Source organism: Girardinichthys multiradiatus, chromosome 15, assembly GCF_021462225.1.
Source record: "Girardinichthys multiradiatus isolate DD_20200921_A chromosome 15, DD_fGirMul_XY1, whole genome shotgun sequence".
Taxonomy (NCBI): Eukaryota; Metazoa; Chordata; class Actinopteri; order Cyprinodontiformes; family Goodeidae; genus Girardinichthys; species Girardinichthys multiradiatus.
Window position 1 is genome coordinate 40,813,000 of NC_061808.1, and position 14,669 is coordinate 40,827,668.

Genomic DNA, 14,669 nt, shown 5'->3' on the forward strand with positions numbered 1-14,669 from the left:
ATCACTGACTTCCTGTCTGACAGGAAGCAGCGCGTGAGGCTGGGGAAGCACGTCTCTGACTCCCTGACCATCAGCACCGGTTCCCCCCAAGGCTGTGTTTCTCTCCTCCTCTGCTCTTCTCCCTGTACACCAACAGCTGCACCTCCAGTCACCAGTCTGTCAAGCTTCTGAAGTTTGCGGACGACACCACCCTGATCGGACGCATCTCTGATGGTGACGAGTCCACGTACAGATGGGAGTGGACCATCTGTTGGACTGGTGCAAGCCAGAACAACCTTGAGCTCAACGCTCTAAAGACAGTGGAGATGGTTGTGGACTTCAGGCAGAACCCAGCCCCACCTGCCCCCATCACCCTCTGTGACTCCACAATTGACACTGGGTGGAATCTTTCCGCTTCCTGGGAACCATCATCTCCCAGGATCTCAAGTGGGAGCCAAACATCAGCTCCCTCATCAAGAAGCCCAGCAGAGGTGTTCTTCCTGCGGCAGCTGAAGAAATTCAACCTGCCAAAGACTATGATGGTGCACTTCTACACAGCCATCATGAGTCCATCCTCACCATCCTCCATCACCATCTGGGGACGCCGCTGCTACAGCCAAGGATAAGGGCAGGCTGCAGCGTGTCATTCGGTCTGCTGAGAAGGTGATTGGCTGCAGTCTAACTGTCGCTCCAGGGAACTGTACACCTCCAGGATCCTGAAGCGGGCAGGGGAAAGATTCTGGCTGATCCCTCCCACCCCCGGTCCACAGACTCTTTGAGACTCTCCCCTCTCTGGCAGGAGGCTGCGGTCCATCCGGACCAAAACCTCACGCCACAAGAACAATTTTTTCCCATCTGCCACCAGCCTGGTTAACAAAGCCCAGAAACCACCCTGACACTCTTCCTTTCCCCCACACCCCGCCTTTTTCTGCTGACAGGACACCTGTAACCTGTAACTCTATGAGTTACATTAACGCTCAGCTTGGACTCCTGCTTTACTTGCACAATGATCACCTGCACTGTTGTATTGCTCTTGCATCTTATACTGCTCTATATTTACTCTCACTCACTTAAAACTGTGCACATATATTTATATTATATTGTAGATATGTTTATACTGTTTCATTTTTATTGTATTGCACCGACTACGCCAAAACAAATTCCTTGTATGTCCAAAAACATATTTGGCAATAAAGCTTTTCTGATTCTGATACATAAATGGCTGGGCCCATGGTTTTCTTTGACTGCAGCCTCTTTTAGCTGTCTACATCTTTGACAGAACATTCCTACAGGGGAAAAAAAACTATAAAATGTTTATCTTCTACCTACTGTATTTATATGTCCATCTATATTTTTTCTTTATCTTTAACGTTTTCTCAACCTTTCTTATTTCTCCATCTTTTTGTCTCTTTATCGCATCTTTTATCTGTTTCTGTCTCTTTCCATCTTTGTTTCTTTTCTCTATCATGTATGTATTTAATTACCAAGCTCAGTCTTATAGATCCAGGGGGATATTTTCACCTCCAACAGCCAAGCCAGATCAAAACCTTTTATTCGGTAGTGACTGGACTTTTGCTGCGTCCTGAAACACTTGGACTATTTTGTGTACTTCTACCTTCACCATATGTACCAGGAGTAGGAGAGTTAGCCCTGCTTCTGCTTGCAGGAGAGGAAGTGCTCCCATCAAAACAAAATTTGGTGCTTTTTAAAACCGCAGATATCCTTGCCTGCTTTCTAGGTTTTAGCGGGATGATTTTCTGTCCGCTGTGAAGAGCTGGTGTTGAGCGCATGTAACTCAGTGTGTCAGCGTTGGTGACGCAGAGTATGAGGAGTGTGTTCTCCTCCAGCTTTTGTCAAGTTTGGCCATAGAAAGTAGAGTAGCGACGACGCATGTGTAGAAATCCTTCACAACGTGATCTATTAAAACAAATCACATCAACTGTTAAAACCCCCTTGAATAGTGGTAAGAGAAACACTGCAGGTGCTTCCTCAGATTAGAAGTATTCCCCCGCTGGCCTTGCACATTACATCACAAATACTGCAGCGAGCCTAATCTGAACTGCATTTTGAAAAGTGGAGCCATACTTTCGAGCACCTTCTATCAGCCATGCTTGCTTTGTTGACGGTACCAGCAGCTACTGATACATTAGGCTCTTGTGCGTGCAATGCTGTGTTCATGTCCGGTATGGAAAATCACCCACTCTTCTACTGCCTCAGTGTCACAATGATGCGTTTAGGTATTGAAACATGGTACTGTTTGATTTTACGTGAATCGGTACTCTGTAGTACCGACGGAATTCGGTCGGTACCAATAAAAGTACTGAATTCGGTACCAATCCCTAGTGGCAACAGACCAATTGTTTCCCTGCCATTATGTATCTTGCACCTAAAGGAACAAATGCGTCGCATGGCACACATGCGCAGTAAGGTCAGTTTGCGACAATCAGAATGACATGATCCAAACAAGTGTTTACATACCTGCTGTTCGGTTTGAGTTAGATTAGAATATTCTGATTGGAAAGTTTACATTTTGGTGCACCGGTAGGCCATTTATTCCAAATGCTAATATCCATGTAGACATGCTTATGGTAAATGGCCTGCATTTGTATAGCACTTTATCAAGTCCAAAGAGACCCCAAAGCGCTTCACACTACAATCAGTCATTCACCCATTCATTTACACATTCACACACTGACAGTGTTAGACTACATTGTAGCCATAGCTTCCCTGGGGCATACTGACAGAGGTGAGGCTGCCATACACATGCACCACTGAGCCCTCTGACCATCAGCAGGCAAGGAGGGTGAAATGTCTTGCCCAAGGACACAACGACTGAGACAGACAAAGCGGGGATTCAAACTGGCAACCCACCGGTTACAAGACGAACCTCTACCACTGTCGCCACCGTTGCCCCCCTTACTCTGATCATTGCTGATAATTCGGTGCCCCAGAATTCCTGGATAACTGGAACATTTGAAGAGACCATTCAGGACAATAAAGAATTTGTCATCTTCAGATTAAGACAAATACTGGATTCTGGAATAGGCCTGAAAATTAAGTCTGTCTTTTACAGAAGCTTAGAAAAACTGGATTGACTTTACAACCTTTAAGTGATTTGCTTTTTTTATTTTACCTAAAGACCATTAACTTTAGATTAATCATGATTTTATAGGCAACAGTATTGGTAAATTTGGATCTAAACATTGATTTTTTGTTCTCGTTTCTCTCAAAATCTAAAATCAGCTCCTTTGTTTTATTCACATTCAAGATAAGATGAGTATTTCTACACCATCCCACAAAGCGGTCCAAGCAGCAGTCCGATACTAAGCTTCTTGTTCATCTCTGATACACCCTACAACTGCAGAGTATTTCTGCAGTCTGTCTTGTAGTGGACGTTTGAGGTGTACAGAGTGAAAAGGAATGGTGAGAGTACAGTCCCCTGTGGTGCTCCTGTGCTGCTGACTACCTGGTTAGACTCACAACCCTTCAGTCTCACAAACTGTGGTCTGTTTGTCAGGTAGTCTTTGATCCAGGAGATTGTTGAGGCCTCCACCTGAGTCTTCTGGAGTTTCTGACAAAGCAAATCAGGTTGGATTGAGTTAAATGTTCTGGAGAAATCAAAGAACATGATCCTCACAGTGCTGCTGCCTCCAACTCCACAGCGATAAGCAAACTGAAGGGGGTCCTGATGGTTTACTGTTTGCTTACTCAGGTGGGCCAACAGGAGTCTCTCTAGGACCTTCATGATGTGGGATGTTATGCCAACAGGTCTATAGTCATTGAGGGCTGATGGGTGAGTTTTCTTTGGTACCGTAGCAGGACAAGAGGTCTTCCACAACACTGGAACCTTCTTCTGGGCCAGACTAAGGTTGAAGAGGTGCTGCAGAATCCCACAGAGCTGCTCTGCACAGGCCTTCAGGACTCTAGGGCTGACATGATCTGGACCTGCAGCCTTATTCCGGTTCAGCCTTCCCAGTTGTCTCATCACCTGACTTCTTGAGACACGTATCCAGTGTCCAGTGTAATATTTAATTGTTTTACTTACCTAATTCTGACCGCAGTGTGGTGCTAGGCTGAGCGTCGGAGCTAGTACAACACATCAAAGACAGGGCACTGTTACTTTGACACCATGTCTCCAGAGGTGTTTAATCATGTTGGTCGTGTGCCCTCCTTTGTACGTTATAATATTATTGCAAGTGTTGTACTGAGCTGACTGGAAATTTTTATGTTTAAGGCAAACTTTCGATCACCACCACACACTGCTCCTGGTTGCACAGACACTTCTTTGTTGGTCAGCAGCTTCTTCCAGCCAGCAAAGTGGGCATCGAAACTACTAGGCCTTGAAATTTTAAAATGCAAATGATAAAACAAAAAATTTTAATTTCCGGGAGAATCGGAATGTTGGTCCTGCCACCTCCTGGGTCCGGTTATGGGGTATTGGCACCTGGACCTGGGAGTATAGAGTATGTATGGTGAGTGTGAGTGAGTGTACGACGTCCATTGTTGTTTGTCTTTACATGGGTGCGTGGGTGTGAGTGTTTTTATGTGTACGCATGAGGGTAGGAATGTGTGATTGTGACTGTGTATGCAGATTTTTTGTGTCAGGTTGGGTCTTCGGCTACTTCCTCTCCTGGATCAGTTTAGGCCACCCATCAAATGTGGGACTTATTTCCTCCCCGCCACACTACCTGCCCGTGGTCGGTGTTTCTGCCAGCTGGTGTACTTGTGGTTCTCGGTATCCGGGGCTGGATGCTTTGGTGTGTGCTGGCTCACTCCCGGTGGCTGCTTGTCAGGGCTTGGACCCCTGGGCTCTGTCGGGCCTCTGCTTGGGGAGTGATATGTCCCGGGGTCTCGGGGTCCATGGCTGGATCTGCTCGGGCGTAGACGGCTGCCAGTGGGGCCTGTCCGTTGGCTTTCTGCACTGCACTGTGGCTGCTAGGTGGATCCCTGGGACTGTCCCCTGCTCTTCTCTGGGGGGGTTGCAGTAGTCCCAGGGATGGTTCTCCTGGGGTTCCTGTGCTCTGGGGGACCTTTGGATGTCTGTGGCTCGGATCTCCTCCGTATCTGTCCCGGGGGGCAGGTCTGTGGCTACTCCCACTAACTATTGCATTTTATTTTAATTATTAACCTTGTATACACAAGCGCGTTCACACTCAGACCCACAGGTGTTTAGATTAAGGTGTTAACAGATACACAAATGTTCTATATTGAGCCGCATTTACCACTAAATACATCTTACATTCATAAGTACCGTGCACTTTTCGGTAAAAAAGCTGGTAATATGAACTTTTATGCAGGTGTAGAAGCAAGCAGGGTGTTATCTTGTATTATCTTCATCCTTTCTTTCTTTCTTTCCTCCATTCCATTCCATTCTCCTTCTTTTCCCTTTTCATTTCTGTCCCCGTGTCCGTAACAACTGAAATAACCACAGAGCAGTTTCTAATAAAGTTTCTTTTTATGAACATCAAGCAGAGCTTTAAAGCGTTAGCTGTATTGCTCCACTTGTGAAAGTAAATCTGTTGGCCTTTTTCTTGGCACTCAGAGAACAATTCTGAGCGCTACTCTGCCGGACAGGACGGTTGCAATCAATTCTCAGAACTCTATGCACAACCCTGTGAACAAGCCGCGTTGACCTCATTGACAAGCACATGCTCTTATTCATACTTTCTAAAGCTCAGCTGAACAACCATGTTTTATACAGCTTTCACTACGGCCTTATAGGTGGCAATAACACGCCGGTTTATACATTGCGCTCCGAAGACGTGAAGAAAACAAAAAAACAACCATGTGATTTCTCACCATTTTCCTCATGGCTCCTGAGATAAAATGCACAATGCTATAAAGTGCAGATCTCCCCTCAATGCATCTCTTAAAAACAAGCATAATTTTTCTTCTGCACATTATCTAATATCTCATTGTGTTTGTCAGCTAGGTTTTTTTAAACCAAACTTTGAAAGTATTACTGACAATTCCAGCACACACAGTCAGTGCGAACATTAAAAATTTACAGGAGAGTCCTGGCAGATGACAAACATTATATCACAGGCTTCACAGATGAACGGACATTAGAGCATATTGGAATGTATCAATTAGGTCCGAGACATTACAGAGCAGATTGGAAAGAAATGCATTGAGTTGTACCTCTCTCAGCTCACGGATCTGTTCAGACAATCCTCCAATCTCAGAGTAGGAGACGCTGCCTGGATCCTCGTGGGACATGTTGTACACTAGAGGATCCACTTCCCTGGGTAGGTACCTTTGACAGAGGCACACAGAGAGGGTGACAACTAAAATACAACTCACATATGTTGTCATGGATGGAAAAAAATTATTAATCCCTTGCTGATTTTATGTTTTCTCACTCAGAAAGAAATTGTGCTTTTTCACTGGAGAGAGAATATTAGCCAAGAAACAGGAAGAACCCTTTACAAAGGAATTAAAATTAGATTTGCCATTTGTCATTGAGAAAAATAAATATTTAAACCCCTAAAACACAGCTATAATTCTGTCTGCACTGAAATAGGCTACACCTGGTTGGAATATTTAGAAAAGGAAAACAAATCGCTTATAATCGCTTCATGGAAGATGTTTCCTCACAGAATGAGGTTGAACATGACAAAGGTGAGAGATCAGCCCTCAAGAACAAAAAAGGAGCTTGTGAATTACCAGTTTGGACTAGAGAGGAATGATTTGGACACAAAAAGAGTATAAAATAAAGCAATACATAGATTTTCAGTGTGTGAAAAAAATAAATAAATGCAGCAGTTTGGTAAAAGTTAGAAATAATCATTCTCAGATATTGCACAACGTAGAAAGGTTATACTCATTTATTTACAATAAGGTCAATAACATGCCTTAGGTTGTACATTATCTGTGTAGATGTGGCAGAAAAAAAGACGAAGATCAAGTAAAATCCATGACAATTACAGAAATCTCTGCATTGTCCCAAGACTGTAGATTTTATTAGGAATAGAGGAATATCAACACCTTGGAGCATGCTCAGTATGAGGAATTGCAGCAAAGTCCATTGACTTTGACAATGCAAGCGACTGTCTACTGTAATCAGGAGGATGCTCATCCAGAAGGAGTGAACCCTGCAAGTCACTGACTCAATGTAATCTGCTGGGTTTCCTTATATAGAAAACTCTTTACCCAATTTAAATAATACAATGAACATGACTGCATTAATTGATACATAGGATCAATTTGTAATGTATGTAATAGACCAAAAACTGTTTCTAGAGTGGAGATGCAACTGTGAAGCCATCTAGAAGAAGGGACAGAGCAGACTGTACTTCTTGAGGAAGCTTAGGTCCTTTGGTGTTTGCAGCAAGATGCTGCATATCTTCTATAAGTCTGTTGTGGAAAGAGTGATCTCTTCTGCCATCATCTGCTGGGGAAGCAGCATCAGAACCAGGGACTTTAAAAAGCTCAACAAGCTGATAAAGAAGGCTGGTTCTGTTCTGGGGACTCCTCTAGAACCTCTGGAGATCATTGTGGAAAGACGGATTCTTCATAAAATGAAGAACATTATGGAGAACCCTGAGCATCCTCTTCATGAGACTGTCCTACAACAACAGAGTGTCTTCAGTCAGAGGCTTCTTCAGATCTGCTGTAAGACGGAGCTCTACAGGAGATCCTTCCTGCTCACAGCCATCAGCATCTACAACGACTCTTTGAAGAAACTTTCATAATGAGCTATAACAACATTTAATTTCTCTTTGGGATTAATAAAGTATTTTTGAATTGAATTGAATCAAGAACTATTGTATGATTGGATTTATTTGACCTCTTTTTGTAAAGAGCCTTGAGACGACGTTTCCTGAATCGGTGCTATATAAACTATATTGTATTTAATTTGAAAAATATTCAGTAGCAAACATTTGTGTTAGAAGATATTTTTTCTCCGATTAAGGATGCACAAAATTGTTTTAAACTTCATTGGTGGAACTGGCATATATTCAAAACCAATTTTCAGACATCAATAATCAAACAGTAGCTCAAACTGGCAACTGTAATGCAAATATATTACGTCAAACAAACTGTTTAAGTAACTCACTGCACAAAATTTTGAAACTAGCTCTCTCAGCAAGTCAAGCAACAGTGGATGATGTTCAAGGTTATAGCCTACCTCATTATAGTGAGTGTAGTCATGTCCAAAGCCACTCTGGTGCCTGGCTTCAGCTGTGATTTGTCCAACTGGAAAGAAATAGTGCAGTCACTACATTTTTCAAGTCATTGTGCCTGTGCATATTCTGCACAGCTAATATTTACGTAAATTCTTTTAAATTAGGTCTAAACCAACCAGTAAAATTACTTTAATATCCACAGGTGGCACATCTCAAATGCAGCAGGTACTGTTATGTTCCTAAATGTTTGCAAAGGCCTTTCAGTTTCCGTAAAGGTTTTTTACATGGTATAAAATCATCAATGGGAATATGTCCAAGATTTTCTTTTTGGTTTTCCAAACTACTAATATGAATTAGTTTGATGTAATATCTGACACTGGAGAGTTTTATTCTGATTGCTGTATTTTACACAAAATACACAGCTGCACCTGAACACCATCTTTCAGCTGCCTAACATCTACAAAACACCATGCTCTGTAATGGGGTTTAACATAGTTACTGGGTTAGCCTCTGCATGGAATCTTTACTCACTGTTCATGGCCAGTAATTTGATCAGAAATGACAGCACATGTCAAATCAGGGTTTGTAATAAAAATGTAAGAAATTGGTATTAATTCAGAAGAAAAGCAAAACATGAACTGGCTTTTTTTTTCTTTTCTTTTTTTACAGCAATGTTTTCACATTAAAAAAAAAGCGATTCATATACTAAATTTTAGGCAGTGAAAGTAAAAAACATGTTTTTGATAGTCTTCACTTTCTTTAAATTAAGAAAATTAATACACTAAACAACTCAGGAATGCCCTAATAACAATGACAGCTTGGGAACAATCTCCAAATGCCTGAAGAGGATGTTTAACCCTTCACCTGGCGCCACGCTGCTGTCGCGGCTGGAGGGTGGGGAGGGTGCAGCAGTGGCTGTGTGAGGATGTGTCTTCATCAATTTTTCAGGGGTGGAGGTCTCTTGAGGGGGTGTGCCTCTGTGGGGAGGGGAGTCGTGGCATTTGTGTGTGGGGGCATGTGCTCAATATCTGGTTCCTGGTTGGGGGTGGCAGTGGGGGAAATTCCTGTTGGAGGTCATGAAGGGTGGGAGGGAAGGGGCAGGCTGAATCTGCCTGTGGGCTCATCGCTACAGTTTCAAATATGTCCATAAAAAAAGTGCTGAATTGTGTCTCCATAAGCTGCTAAAAGCAAACAGCTCTGCTATTCTAAGACAATTTTAGTCAACAATTTTCACAACAGAGCTTATTTTGTTGGTGGTACAATCGGCAGTAGCAAGCCACCAGCAGTCGTACGTACAATAATATTTATTTAATGGTAAGGGGAAATGTGTGACATAAAGGAGCTGCTAAATAAGCTACAAGTTCTTTCTCGTCAGGGGCCAAAAAGGTTCCTTATCGCCATGTTAGCTGTCAATCATTGAAAGTCATTCAAAAATGATCCACAGTTGTAGTTAGATAACATTAAATATTAATTGTCCAAAAGGTAATTGATTTTTACTTTTGTCAAATATTACTTTAGACTTTGTTAACTGAATTGTGGGGTTGGATTATTTTGTTAAATTCTTAGATTTTGGAGAAAAGTTGTGTTTTTATTTTGTATAGCTGGTATTGTTCGACAGTGGCAGTAGTGCTTCATGTTCTTGCCAGGTAGCCACTACGAATAATGTCTTTACTCTTCTTAATCAGCGAGCACATAACATTTGCCAAAATGTATTTCCTTGTACATGTATAATATGCCAGATGCTGCACTAACGATTACAGATTGCAAAGGGAAAATAAACATCACATCCCAACATGTGAGCTCGATGTGTGCAGCAGATGTTTCCTGCTGAGGTGTTGCAGCATTGAGGATGCACTGTTATGATAGGCAAAATCCTTTTTTTTTCTGTTTTCTTTTCTGTTTAGTTTAAAGTGATCCCACACTTTTGACGCTTTCAGTCTCTTTCTAGGTGGCGTGTCTTTCCCCTCGCCTTCTCCCCCCATAGCTGCTAATATCCCTTAGCGTCGGCTCTGGTCAACAGCTCATTGGAGATAGTGAGAGAATTGCGCAGCACTAATGCCTAAGCGGGGAGAACACATTGCACTGAATAGTAAAACATAATTTAAGGAAACCTCGAGGCAGATACTTTGCCTCGGTGAATTTTATAAATCAAGGTACTCGACATAATCGAGGAATTGCCGTAATTCAATATCCAACCTCAAACTAACTTCACTGCAGTCAAAGGTCTGCAGTTATGGATTTTAAAGTCCTTGTGCCAATAATGCCATGGCTGAAACAAAACTTTTCTCAAAGGCCAAATTTTTTACTTCTTCAGGCAAACCTTTGGAGCATTGCTACTCCATACAGTGGTGTCTCTCCTCTCTGCTTCTCCTGCCACACCCCCTCGCATCAAAACATCTAAACCCCTGTACCTGTATGGGGTGTGTTCCAGATAATTATCCCAGTGGATTATTTTAAACATGAAAAAAATATTCTTGCAAAAATATTTCTTATTCTATAGAATAAGATTATTTTTGTATTTCGTTTACGTTTTTATTTTCTATTTATTGAATCTTTAAATAATTTCAAGCAGATTACTTTAAAGTGACAGTGTCATACAGTAAAGTTAATAGTGGCACAGCACAGTACACTGATGGCTGGAGGCTTAAAGCCATGTCTCTAACCGTCAGTGGGTCTGTAGAAACACAACAGGTTCTGTGTGAAGTGGAGCCATGCCTTAATAGAGCAGTGAAAAAAGGTGCATAAGCGGCAGCGATTGAAATTGTGGCTTAATTTTGATAACATAAATCACCAGTCAGCTCAGTGCAACACTTCTAATATATTATATAATCATTGGAATAAAATATGTCTATACCAACATTGAGGCAGCTAACACGTTATACTTCACCTAATATGGTCATAAACGACTTGAAATTGCTAATGTTAGATTGGCAATTGACCAGATTCCGTAATGTGCTACTCTGTCCACCACAGCGTCCAAGGGGAAAATGTGAGTGCAACAAATTGAAAAGTGCCACAGAAAGGTTACAGCATACAGTATATTGGATCAACTTTTCACAATATATGCTGTAACAGTTCTGTAACACTTTCATCCAGAAAGAACTCTGTTTAGCTATCTCATTTAAACCATGTAAACGTTTTTGATCTTGCCAGTTAAAAGAATCAGAATTGAGAATCGATAGGAACCGGAATCAAAACAAGGCATCGGAAGCGGACATTTTTAAATTCAAACAATGCCCAACCCTACTTAGATGTAAAACCTGCAATTTATGGAGACGTCCAGTAGAAAAACTAAGATACAAAATAACTTAATAAATCAACTAATGTTACATTTAAAGGAATGAGGGAAAACTTGCAAGCCTGAGAACACCATCCCAGCTATCATGTTTGAATGTTTTGCTGCCAGGGGGGATGGTTGCACTTGACAACAAAAGAATACTGTAAGCAAAAAATATGTGGAAATTAAAACTTGGGCAGAAATTAAGGCTGCACAGTATATTGTGACTATATTGTCACCGCAATATTAGTCTTTGCCATGTTCATATCACATAGGACTGTTTGGAGTGTGGACTGTTGGCTAATATTTTCCAATTGTTAAGAACTTGCATTTTACATGGTAATGTAATATTTAGCAAGATGGACAGGGCCTCAAGGCATTACCTGCTCACACCTGACACAAATGACGATGCCTAAAATACTCAAGGTCTCAGTATGATGGAAGAACAGATGAGAAAGAGAGCAAAGAAAATGGGTACTGATTGTCATCGCAATATAAAACTATTTAATCGCCACTGCAAGATTTCCTAATATCATACAGCCCTAGCACAAATGGTTGTTCTAAACAGACAATGACCATATTAATAGTGCCAAATTACTTAGAAAGTGCCTTAAGAATAAGGACACCAGCATTTTGGAATAGCCATCACAAAGTCCTGATGTGAGCTAGTCAGCAATTTTAAAGAAGGGTCTGTATGATGTAAAGCCAATAAATATTTTCCTATTGAAAAATATTTACTGAAAAAGTTAAAAAATAAGTTGACATGCAACTTTTACTAAAAAGTGACTTAAACTTTTTGCCACGACGTTTCTATAGAAAATATCTTATGCGAGCTTACCTGTCTGCGACATCCAACCACATATCGAGGGCCGTTGGTGGCTTTCACAATAACTAGTTGGAAATTGAAAAGAAAAAACATCACAAGCATCAGATGTCAATTTTTAAATAACGCAGTTGTCTGTTTTAAAGCAAACCTGTGTTAAAGTCACAAGCATGTTTACTTCCTCATCAAACTGAGGAATGCTGGACTTGTGAGCTCTGTCCTTAAGAGCTTCTACTATTGTGCGGTGGAGAGCAGCTGCACTGTTGCTGAGAAGAAGGCTCTGCAGAGGGTGGTAAAGGCTGAACAGAGGACTGCGGGGAGTGGTTTTCCCACCACCTCAGATCTCTACACAACACATTGCAGGGGGAGGCCCCTCCACATCATGAAGGACTCCACCCATCCCGCACACTGACTATTTCAGCCCCTCCCCTCAGGCAGGCAGCTGAGGAGCATTCAGAGCGAGACCACCAGGCTCAGAAACAGCTTCTTCCTTGAAGCTCTCAGACTGCTGAACTCGGGCCACACTCTGTAGACTCTCACTACACACTGACCTGCACTAAACACTTCACCCAGCAAAAGGTGCAATATTTCAATCACTTTAGGGGCAATAATGACTATCCCAGCTTCACTATTTAGCTGTGTATATTTCTTTCTTCATATATGGGGGCGCACGCGTACGCAGTGACCAGCGGTGGAGAGCTGGCATCAGTATGTTTCATAAAATTGTTTGATAGAAGTGCATCTTTTTATGTTTGTTTTTAGACTTACAAGTGCAGGTCTGACTGGCCCAGTGGTGGACGCTTGTGAGATTCTTGTGAGAATCATGGACTTTATACATCTGGTCATGCTGAGGGCACTTTGGAGTCTGCTAGCTACCTGTCTGGAAGCTGGCCAAGCTAACCAGCTACTGCAAATAAACTTTCTCCAGGCCAATTGAGGACTCGGAAAAAAAAGAGGCAAACGAGGAGGTGTCAAACTACACTTTAAAAGGCAGAAGCTAAACCGAATCTCTCTGCCCTCCATCATCCTTGGAAGCATTCGCTCGCTGAGGAATAAAGTTGATAAGCTCCAGGGACTCTCTTGTTACAAAAGGATTTTAAGGATTGTATTCTCACCTTTACGGAGACGTGGCTCACGGAGCATGACCCAGACGCGGAGCTTTGTTATTGTACATAAGGGTGCACACCTGTATGTCCGATATTGAGCTTTTTTGGGTATCCTTGCGCCCCTTTTACCTCCCTTAAGAATTTCCCAAACTGTTTATTTGCATGGTTTATATCCACCCAAAGGCAAACACGGTGGATGTATGTAACATTGTGATTGACACTGTCCAAAAATGCAATCTAGTCCCCCGATGCGCCAATCCTTTTACTTGGGAACTTCAACCATGTGTCGCCCAAGAAGTCCTTGCCAAACCTTTTCCAGTATGTTTCCAGTCCTACCAGGTGGTATAAGTCACTAGACCTTTGTTATGGGACCATTAAAGACAGCGATAAAACCCTCCTTCCGCTTGGTCAAGCGGATCATAACTGTGTGCATTTATTTCCTACCAACTAAACTGTGCTGAGAAGAGAAAAAGTGGAGTCAAGGGAGGTTAAAGTGTGGACAGAGGATTCAATACAGTATCTCCAAGAGTGTTTTGAGTGCACACTGGAACATTTTTAAAGATCTGTCAATCTTGATAAACCTATTGATGTGTGCTGTTCATATGCTTTTTTTCTGTAGAGATATGATCATGCCTGTGAAAAGGGTCAAAATGTACCCGAACAACAGGCCTTGGGTCTCGAAATCATTTATTTGTACTTTGAATAAAAATAAATGGGCTTTCATGCAGGGGAAGTTGAATGCTCAGAAGGAAGCAAATTGAGAGCTAAGAGCTGTAATTTTTAACTCAAAGAGAGCTTATAATGCCAAATTGGAGGACAGCATGGCCGCGAATAAACAGGGCTCTGTGTGGTCTACAAGGAAGACTATGTTAGGTCACAAAAACCATCAAAATAATGGCCATATCTGCGTTGAGGGCTTCAATTCTAATTTTGAAATGGCCTGTGCTTTTAACGGTTTCTATAACAATTTTAACTTCAACTCTGACATCATGAGACTCAAGGAGGAACTGGCAGAAGCTCAGCATTTTGGAATAGAGCAGAAGGATATTGAAAGGGCCATCCACAGAACTCGAGTCAACAAATGCCCTGGTCCTGACAGAATCCTGTGGGCATCTGTTAAAAACACGTGCTGTGGAACTCTGCCCAATTTTCATCTTATTTTCAACCCTTCTTTAAGGGAACAAGTTGTACCTAGACTGTGGGACGATGCCACAGCTACCCCTCTTCCAAAACTAAGTAACCCAAAGTCCCTTAATGACTTTAGACCGGTTGGCCTCACTTCAGTCGTAATGAAAATATTTGAAAAACTTGTGAGAGTAGAAGTTCTTAGGTGTACAGAGAGGCTGATTGATCCC

At 42.0% G+C, this 14,669-nt stretch overlaps 1 protein-coding gene across 1 annotated transcript in view; it reads right to left on the reverse strand.

Moving 5' to 3' along the window:
* The window catches only part of psmc6 (proteasome 26S subunit, ATPase 6), a 38,842-nt gene that overhangs the window by 13,210 nt on the left and 10,963 nt on the right, over nt 1–14,669 (reverse strand). The window contains exons 4-6 of the mRNA XM_047388173.1: nt 12,224–12,276; nt 8,111–8,178; nt 6,121–6,235 (exon numbers count right to left, since the gene is read on the reverse strand). Coding sequence (XP_047244129.1) covers nt 6,121–6,235; nt 8,111–8,178; nt 12,224–12,276 — 236 coding nt within the window. The remainder of the gene's footprint in view (nt 1–6,120; nt 6,236–8,110; nt 8,179–12,223; nt 12,277–14,669) is intronic.